This window comes from Pelodiscus sinensis, chromosome 8 (genome assembly GCF_052426305.1).
Source record: "Pelodiscus sinensis isolate ZL-2025 chromosome 8, ASM5242630v1, whole genome shotgun sequence".
In the NCBI taxonomy this organism is placed as follows: domain Eukaryota; kingdom Metazoa; phylum Chordata; order Testudines; family Trionychidae; genus Pelodiscus; species Pelodiscus sinensis.
This window is the reverse complement of record NC_143059.1, coordinates 40,021,563-40,031,374: the sequence shown is the minus strand read 5'-3', so window position 1 is coordinate 40,031,374 and position 9,812 is coordinate 40,021,563. Positions and strand designations below refer to the sequence as shown.

Here is a 9,812-nt window from a genome sequence, read left to right as displayed (position 1 = left end):
ATTTTTAAGTTGATGATGTCTCTGTAAAATGGAAGATGCCAAATGGACATCACTGGCAACTAGAGCTCTCATGAAATCTGCCTTGCTATCTTACATCACCCTGTTAATTTGCTTTACTGCAACCTGAAGGGTCTTCTTGTAGGGGTGAAAAACTGACTTAGATTCTATTCACTTTACTGAGACTGCCAATGGGTAACAACAAATATTTGTTCATGAGGTATTGATCTGAGACACAAATGTATTACACATGTAAATGCATGACTGTTAAGTGCCAACATAATTCCTGATCCTGTTCAATCACATTCAGAGAATCTTGTGGCTTGGTTAATGCTATCATGAAATAGTTTAGGGCTGATGGATCTTCAGGCTCTTACTCAAAAGAATGAGAGACACTTTGCACAAAAAGTTCAAATGAATTCTGTGTTCTCTGTTTCTCCAGGTTGTCACTGAAACTATCATCTCTGAGTAAGAGCTGGGCAGCTACTTCATTCATAAGGAAGAGAAAGAGAGCAAAAAAAGGAAGGGTATTGGAAAGTAATAGTTGGGAGAAGGTCTCCTTATACCTATAGCTCTAGTGAAAAACAAACTCCACTCTGAAAAGCCTCATTTGTATAAAAGATTAAAACTTTAGAATATCCTTGCCTGTATGACAGGTGCCTTCAAGTACTTCAAGCATAAACAACAGCGTGTCAGTCACCATGGACATTAGCTCAGAAATCCAAATCTTATTGCCACATGAATTATCTAATGTATAAGAACACAGTATTGATCATTGAATGCAACATCTCAAAAGAAGGTAAATTAAGTAGATCAGAATAATTGCAAAACCAGCAGCGCTTCTCCTTGCCTTTAGGTTAGCTTCTCTCTACATTTAGATGGCTTGTGTCCAAAACAGATAATCCATTTTACACCTTCTCCCCACATACTGTCACATGCTTTATGCATTACTGTTTAACAAACTATTACATATAAGTGGAGAGGGAGAGGTTCAAAGAACTTTACTAATAAACCACTTCAGTGACAACAATCCAGGAAATAGAGATTTGTTCACACCTTTCAGGATCAGAAACAAAAAACAATCAGCTAATGTGGCTGGACCAAAGGCTGTGTAAAATCTACTCTGTGAATAAATCTGTGCCAGGGTAAAACATACTTTAGAACTGCCTACTCTCCAGGATTGTCCTGAAGTCTCCAGGAATTAAAGATTAATTTTAATTAAATATTATATTATGTGATGAAACCTCCAGAAATACATCCAACTGAAACTGGCAACCCTAACTACCACAATTTACAGGTAACAGATTTCAAGTCACATCTTCTGGTGCCATGAGGGTCGTTATCTTGTGGGGAGAGAGAGAGATTAGGCCAACATGTACATGGCTAGTGAAATCAAAGCCTACGCTGGTCTGTGAAAACCATGGCCTACCTAGCCCACAAGAAGTAGTAACTCCCATGTGAATTGCATATGGGAAATCTGCACTCTGCTGCTGGCAGCGTGCTGCAGCCAAGTACAGTTTCCTGGCTATTGCATGCTAGCTGTAGACTCAAGCCAGCCCTCCTGACCTTGGGCCTGTAGTGGCACCAGAGAAGAGCACGTATTAGTGGAGTGACTTGCAGTACCTTCACCCCAACGTATACACAATAGGGAATTTTTTGCCACTTTTCCAAGGATAAAGAAAGGGAACATCTGACCGTTATATAATAGTGTAACTCAACAACTTCATAGGTCCTATAGCACACAGAATATCACAGAACTGTGTGTAAAAATAAAAATGAAATGTGCAAAAGTTATTTTTCTAACTGGTAAAGAGGTGTAGAGAGTGTCTTACATTGTTCAGGAGGATATATATGTTCAACTACATACAGATTTTTTCCCCATAGCAAATTATGACCAAGAGTAGTGCAAAAGATTTATTTTCACAATTAAGGCTGGGTGTTATGTTTGTTCAAAGTATGTAAGATCATTCTAACAGTAACTTGCAAAATAGTCACAGTTAAACAATTTCAATTTCATTTTGAAAATCTATATTACAAATGCAGCAGCATATTCCCTTCTTTGCTGCTTGGAAACTCAGGCCACTTGTAAAATCCATTTTAACCCCCTTACTTGAAAGCCTTTCAGTCTGCAAATCCATTCCACTGAGACTGTAACCCTGCTGCTGTCTCCTTCCTTTGCTCTCCGAATTACAATGAGATGCTAAACTACAGTTTACACATTATTGGCAAATAGGCTTCTCCAAGTTTGTTAGCTCCCAGATATTCACAGTAAGGCATCAAGGAGTGCTCTGCTCAGCTTTTGCACTGGAGCAGTCAGCTGAAACATTCTTCTTACAGCTAAATAAAAAGTGGTGAGGGAGAGGTTCAAAGAACTTTACTAAAATTACTTCAGTGACAACAGACCATGAAACAGAGATTTGATGAAGTTCTGAATTCAACAGGGGGTACAAAGGGAAAGAAATAGAGGAAAGGTAAGTTTTATTCCTATAATTATGCGGCCACTTCACTAACCATTCAGGTTTATACTTTAATGTAGCCTCAGTGAACAAACATCAAAATGGGACCCTCTCTGCACTGTGCCAAAACAAGTGACAAGGGATATTTGTAACCAAAAATAGCATTAAGGGCTTATGTGCAAAAATCGTGAATTTGTCTCCATATTTTATAAATAAGCCCCACAATCAAACCTATAGTACTAGACAGTATGCTGCCTCATGCTTTACATTTTCTGTTAGCATGGAATGAGTGATTAGATTTGGTATTTTCCTGGTTTGTTACTTGAAGAGCAATTTTTTCCTCCTCTTTGAAAATATAAATATTTTAGAAACCAAAGAAAAATAAACCTAATGGAGAGATTGGGTTTCACATGTTCTTAGCTGCTGGGAGAAAAGAAATAAATGCCCTGCCCTAGATTTTCTGACACACCCTCTCCCTTCAGAGATACAAAGATTAAGTCCCCAATCCTGCACTTGTATCTCAGGTCAAAAAGACACCTTATGTGAATAACACTATTTGTGTAAATTCCTGCAGCGGCATTCATGTAGGTGGATCCGGCTACTGATTTCAATGGGGGCTCTGTGCAGGTCTGCTTATTCAGATGCCATTGCAGAACTGGGCTTTGCTTAGCTGCACCCAATAACCTTGGATCTCCCTCCCCCCCCCTTCCTCCTGGACAAAGTTAGAAAACTGTTGAACTCTTGTGAAGTCAGCAATACTTAGAAACCATGCTATTATATTCTAGACTACACTAGTTAAAATAACTGACTAAAATATCTTGTTTCCAAACGGTTGACATTAATCTTTTTTTTTTCCTGTCACGGAGCTTAAAATGTGTATTTTCTCATTCAAAGTATGATAATGGAAAGTTTCCTTCTGCAGTTTCCAATGGTAGTGCTGATTCGAAAGAGACAGATCAGGGATCACTTTCTCGTGACTGTTCTGGAACCTTAAAAATACATTGGTTTCTGTCACTAAAACCAGCTGGTCCTGAACTAAGTTTCATGCTTTTTTTCGCTTCCTTCGTTAAAAGGGCAGCTCCAGCCAACACGCCTATCGAGTTTACACAGGCAGTAATATGAGCATGCCCTGATTGCTTGGCAGGGGCTAGCTGCTCAGGCATTGGCTGCTCCCAGGCTTTCACGTGAAAGGGTTGTGCGGTGTCTGATAAGATGTAGGAGCGAGCGTCCTACGTTTGCTGCTAGTCTTCAAAGAGCTAGTGCGGAGGGGAGTTGCTAAAGAGACGAGATTGTGCAAAAGCAGATTTAATCGAGGTAGAAGCACATCATTCATCTTCACCGCTTCTCCATGCTCTACTCTTCATTCAACAGTGCAAACTAAGCCTGAATTGTACCAGGTAAGCCTTCTGAAAGAGTTAGCATTGCTGATCATGCTAAAAAGTGCACTGAGGGAGTGTCTATGGAGCATTGTAAACCTCCCTTATAAACGCAGAAGCAATATATGAGTATTTGCTGGTGCACTCACGCACATTAACATACGTAACTGACTTTTGAGTCTCTGAACTACCTAAGCAAGTGCATGCATGTACGTTTGTGTAAAATCAGCCATTTTCCAAGAATTTAGAACCTGTGGGAGGGATCTGAATGATAATTTATAGCATTACCTGTGTCAAATATTGTAGGACTTAACATGCATCAGTAAGAGTAACATTTAGTATCTCCAAAAGGGCCTTAATGTCTGACTGTTTTTCTCAGTTTCCTATTCTCCTGCTCGTTTCTTAATGATGTGTAAGTGTGTTCTAAAATTTAAAAAAGCACAGTTAGCAAGGAGTTTCTCTCAAAACAGCTATAAGTTAAAAATTGTTCTTGGGACTTCAATATGTGTGTTTGTTTTGGTTCTGTTTTATATAGCTGAGTTTAATTTGCTTTGGCTTATTCCAGTACTTGACATAACAGGCAGATTTCAGAGAGTTAGAATCTGCATGCAATATTCTTTTCCTCTATATTTTGACATTGTTCTGCAATACCAGTGAGAGCACTCAGAAGCAGAAAGCTTTCTTAAAGTGACACAGCAAATGTTTGCTTCCTATGACTCAACAGAATTTTATCGTCAAACTACATCAGTCTTAAAAGATGTACCATCTTTGAAACCCTTTAATCATTACATTGTAAAGAGACATGGCTAGTTCAAGAAATAGTCTGTCAGTGTGTATGTATTTGTGGATTAATCTTTCACAAGTGACTTGCAATTTTTTTGAAATAGAAGCCCTATAGTTTTCAGGCAGACCTATGATAGACTACTTACATAGGGATTTAGAGAAGCTTTTAGGACAGTTACTTTTATTAAAGTCTTCTATACTAGATTACTCCAATGACATAAGATGGGATGAAGCATGCTCTTGTTACATAAATTAATCAGCCAAAATTATGATATGGCATCCCTCTGACACTTGGAGCTGAGTGAATTACTTTTGGAGAACAGTTTTATCTAGTAGTTTGCCCATTCTTGTGTGAATTATCTACACACTGATTTACAAATCACACCTTGCGAACACATCCATTTTTACCAATTTGGCATTGTGATGAGTCATACAATGTTATCTCTGTTCCCTGATAGAGGGAATTTGAAGCAATCCATGGGGCTTTGCTTGGCTGAAATTAGATGCATGAAGTGTAGCCATAGCTGTTTCAGTCCCAGAATATTAGCGCAGTGGTCTCCAACCTTTTTAAGCACAAGATCACTTTTTAAATTTAAGTGCAATCCTGGATCTGCCTCAAACCTAAATACTCTTGCCCTGTCTGAGGCTCTGCCACTACTCATTCCAATCTCCCTCCATTCTCCCTTTCTTTCACTGGGCAGAGGATTGAGGTGCAGGCTCTGATCTTGGGCTAAGGGATTTGGAGTGTGAGAGGGGCTCTGAGCTAAGCCTGGGGCAAGGCCTTGGGGTGCAGGAGGGGGTTCAGGATACAGGCTCTGTAAGGGAGTTTAGGTCCAAGGAGCTCAGGGCTGGGGAAGCAGCTTGGGGAGTGAGGGTGGGTTCATAACTGGGGCAGAGGTTCAGCACTGGCTCCAGCTGGACACTGCTTACCTCAGGGGGCTCCTGGTTGGTGGTGCAGTGGGGCTAAGGCAGGCTCACCCCTGCCCTGGCCCTGCATCACTCCAAAAAGCAGCCAGCAAACTCCCTCCATCCCTAGTCCTGTTGTGCCCCTTCCCCCCCTTCTATGAAGAGAGAGGGTGGGAGAGGGGGCACCCTGACATCAACACCCCCCTCTCCTGCCCTGCTCTGTACTGCGAGCAGGAAGCTCCTGGGGAGGGGCAGCTCCAAAGCAAAGGAAATCAGCTGCTCCTCCCCTCCTCTCCCCCCACAGCTTTGTAAGTGCTGCGCTTGATAGCCTCTTGGCCAAACCAGTCAGAATCACCTGTCAGAGGCTCCAAGATCTACCAGTAGATCCCAATCTACTGGTTGGTGACCACTGAATTGGAGTGACAAAGGTGAGTAAGGGAACATCCTTGTGGCACCAACTTCTGTTAGTGAGAGTGACAAATTTGCAAGCTACAGAGCTCTTCAGGGCTGGGAAATCTGTTGCACCTTGCATTTTACTGTGATGCTGGGAGTAACTTCTTTTTATCAGACCCAAAGAAGGGTTTGGTGTAGTTTAAAAGCTTCTCTCTTGCCAACAGAAGTTGGTCCAATAAAAGAGATTATCTCACTCCGATTGTCTCTGAAATGAGATGAGTATTTCCACAATGAATAAGCTAATACCTGTGCTGGTGTATGGAAAATCTTCATCCATGTTCTCATATGAATGTTTGCAAGAAGAAGAAACCTTTCCCAAACACATGTGTACATAGAAACCATACTGCACAGATGTTCATGGAAAAAGCAAAAAGGGTGAGACTATGGATGAATCAAAAAAATTCAGAATTTATTAACATGCTTGAATAACTTTTCATGCTATTCCTCAGATTCCATCATTGAAAATAATAACTGTAATTTTAAGTTGCATTATTTAAGAATATGCAAAGAGCAAGCCATGAATAAATAAGTGAAATATGAAGTGTGCATAGCTTTTGAAAAGACATTCTTCCAGTCTATATTTGATGGAGCAAACAACCTTACAACTTTTTTTTTTCTTGATGACATTTCAGAATGATTCAGATCTTGGACCCAAGACCTTTGCCCAGCTCCATCATGCCTGTTGATGTGGCCATGAGAATCTGCTTAGCCCATTCACCACCTCTGAAGAGAATTCTCAGCCCTCTTGATGACTATCCAAGAAGAAACTTTGTTAACAGATTCAAGCCTCTCAGACCATGTCTCAATGTGAAACGTGAATCTGAGTGTCGAAACAATAGTGACTGGAACCGCTCCCCAAGTCGAGCCAAGAAACGAGTCGTGTTTGCAGATTCAAAGGGACTATCTCTGACTGCAATCCATGTCTTCTCTGAAATCCAGGAACATCCGGTCTGGGATCTTCAGTTTGACTTGTCGGATCTTGAAGACATAACTGCTGGTTTAAAACTACATGAAGAGAGAAATTTGATTCTAGGTTTCCCTCAACCTTCAGCTGATTACTTAGATTTCCGGAATCGCTTGCAGAAGAACTTTGTCTGTCTTGAGAATTGCACCCTCCAAGAGAGGGCGGTGGCAGGGACTGTGAAAGTGAAAAACATGAGCTATGAGAAGGTGGTTCAGGTTCGAATTACCTTTGATACATGGAAAACATACACAGATGTAGATTGTGTCTATATGAACAATGTGTATGGAGACTCTGACAGTGACACCTTCTCATTTGCCATTGAGCTGCCCGCAGCCATTCCCACTCAAGAAAAGATTGAGTTCTGCATTTCTTACCAAAGTGGCAAGCATATCTTCTGGGACAATAATGAGGGACAGAACTACAAGATTGTCCATGCAGAATGGAAACCTGATGGTGTCCAAGCACCAGCATCTACTAAGAGAGACTGCACAGTTCATAAGATTCCAAGGATGACCCAAGATTGTGAGCAGTTTGGCAGTCCAAGGATGTCAAATGGCCTGTTTCCGGAGTGGCAAAGCTGGGGTAGAATTGAAAACTCAGCTCCATATTGGTGAATGAACTACTAACTCATGAGCATTCCTGCTTTCAACAATTAAACAGTGTTAGTCTTCAGCCTCTGCTTTCTGTACAGAACACCCAAACCTGCTAGAAAGTTTTGCTGACTCTCAAATCCAAAATCACTAGCACTTTTGGACTTGTTGAGTTTAAGCCATCAACCATCTGAGAATTTCTACACTTCTCAGGCACATCTTACCCCTGGTGAAAAAGGGGTCAATTTCAAAATGGAAAACAAAACCCTTAGTCACCTACTATAGAAATAGCATGTCTGTGTTGAGAATACATGACTTTCTTTGCTATTCGCTAGCCTTAATCATGGGGTATGAAACTCTTGTGAAGAAGTACAATGTGTGGTGGAGTTTTGGGAAGCTGTAATAATTGTGTGGGGGACGTTATGTGACCAGAGCCACAATTCATTTTGTGCATGGCAGAGTATGTAGTAGATATGAGAGAGTGCTACTGAGATGAAGGTTTGTCTTAACCCTCTACATCCTCATGGAAACAAAATGCAGGGTTATAATTCTGTGGTTAAGTAGTATCTGTTTTGGTTGGATAATGGAAAAGTGAGAGGGGGAAGAGGTATGATGAACTGCCTATTTTAGGAAAGCACCAAAAACTTTTGGAAGCTGGTCTTCCAAAAATCACATGGGAAATTTTTAAGTGGTAAATGTGAAATAAGCTATAAAGGAAGTGCAATTAGCTTAAACTGCAGCCTTTTTGTTCTAACTACTTCATATGTGAAAATTAAATGACAGAGTTGTGATAGGTGGGAGGGGTGAACTCTGTAAATATGCTTAGGCACTACCTACTAGACTAAATGTACATATCTCATACCATAGGCTGAAAGTTCTGCCCCAACTTGTATGTATATAACCCCACTGACTTCACAGGCAAAATTTGGCTTTATGTACCCTTGGAAAAACAACCTGCCTCTTAAAAAGCCGCTAGATGCCAACAGTCATATTTGGAGAAAAAAATATTTACAAGACGCCATGTGACTTATAAAATGCCCTAATTTATAGGTGAGTTAAATATGTTGGGATATCTGCTGATCTGATCTGTCTTCTGAACATTTGTCCTGATTCTTATGGTATCTTGTTCCCTATTAAAGTCAGTAACACTTCTCAGAAATAGCTTTCCCAAGCAGTAAATTAAAGTTAGGTAGCTGAGGTCCTTCATATTGAAGGTGAAGCGGTAACTGCACTTCTTGAAAGCTAATCTGTTGAAAAGAGCAGTGTTGCCACTGGGCTTTTCTAGAAAGACATTTCATAGTTAAATATCTTGCACATAAACAGGAGCAGTTTAATGCTTTTTTTCATACCTCAGTCATTTTCTGCAAAGTCAAAACATCTGTTTTTATATATTTCAGCAAACCCAGTGTATTTTTGCATGTTGTTTAGTATTGACCCATCAAATTGTAAAGAATCTTTCCTGTGAGAATGAACTGGGAGATATTAAGAATGTATGGGATGCAGTAACTCCAAGTATGAACAATAAACACATGTGTTCACTTTTCTGGTATACTGAGATGATGTTGACAAGAAAATACAAGTCACGTTAATCACTCAAATACTAAGGATTGGAGTGTTTTTGTAAACAAAAAAGTAAACATTTTAAGGGGAACTGAGCCTTCTCCACTACAACCCAAATACTTTTTCTACTGTATCACCATACTATGTAAACTGGTCCATTTTAAAAATAAATAATATTTTAATATGTCAGACTGCTTTTTCCCTGAGGAATTTAAAAAAAGCACCCTTTACATGAAGTAGCACAGTGGGAGGTGACTAAGGCTATGTCTACACTACAGAGTTTTTTTTTTTTTTTTAAAGCTGTTTTTCTGAAAAAACTTGAGTTATGTCCACACTAAAATCATGTTCTTTTGGAGGAAAAAAAATAGAAAACAGAGGGTTTTTCCAACAGTGGTAAACCTCTTTCTATGAGGAAGAAACCTTTTTTTGAAAGAGCTCCTTTGGAAAAAAGGCCTATGTGGATAGGGAAGAGGGAGTTCTTTCGAAAGAAGAGGAAAAAGCACAGGTGCCTTGGTGACCACTCTATCCATAGTAATCACAGCTTAAAAGCGAGATAGTGTCCACACTGAATGGACACTACCTTTTGAAAAAGCAGCATTGGCGTGCGCACGGGGTGTGCCCAGGCACACACTAATGTTTCAAAGGGGGCATGAGCAAAGGAGCGGCACTCGGGGGAACAGAGGCTGTGCCGGGTTTGCCGTGCATGCGCGGCCAAAACCAGCGGGTC

General features: G+C 40.4%; 1 protein-coding gene across 2 annotated transcripts; it reads left to right on the top strand.

The window, feature by feature from the left end:
* The first annotated feature begins 3,629 nt into the window (after nt 1-3,629).
* On the top strand, nt 3,630-9,269 carry PPP1R3C (protein phosphatase 1 regulatory subunit 3C). Of its 2 annotated transcripts, XM_089780160.1 has the most exons (3): nt 3,630-3,850; nt 5,823-5,946; nt 6,604-9,269. In XM_089780160.1, the coding sequence occupies exon 3, from the start codon at nt 6,605-6,607 to the stop codon at nt 7,547-7,549; it is 945 nt and encodes a 314-aa protein (XP_089636286.1). In that variant the 5' UTR covers nt 3,630-3,850; nt 5,823-5,946; nt 6,604; the 3' UTR covers nt 7,550-9,269. The 2 variants fall into 2 exon arrangements, with proteins under 2 accessions (XP_089636286.1, XP_014426174.2); XM_014570688.4 differs by lacking the exon at nt 5,823-5,946 and having other exon boundaries at nt 3,647-3,850.
* The last annotated feature ends 543 nt before the right edge of the window (nt 9,270-9,812 follow it).

Coding starts and splice junctions, on each gene's coding strand:
- PPP1R3C (XM_089780160.1), top strand. CDS start 6,605: ATGATTCAGATCTTGGACCCAAGACCTTTGCCCAGCTCCATCATGCCT.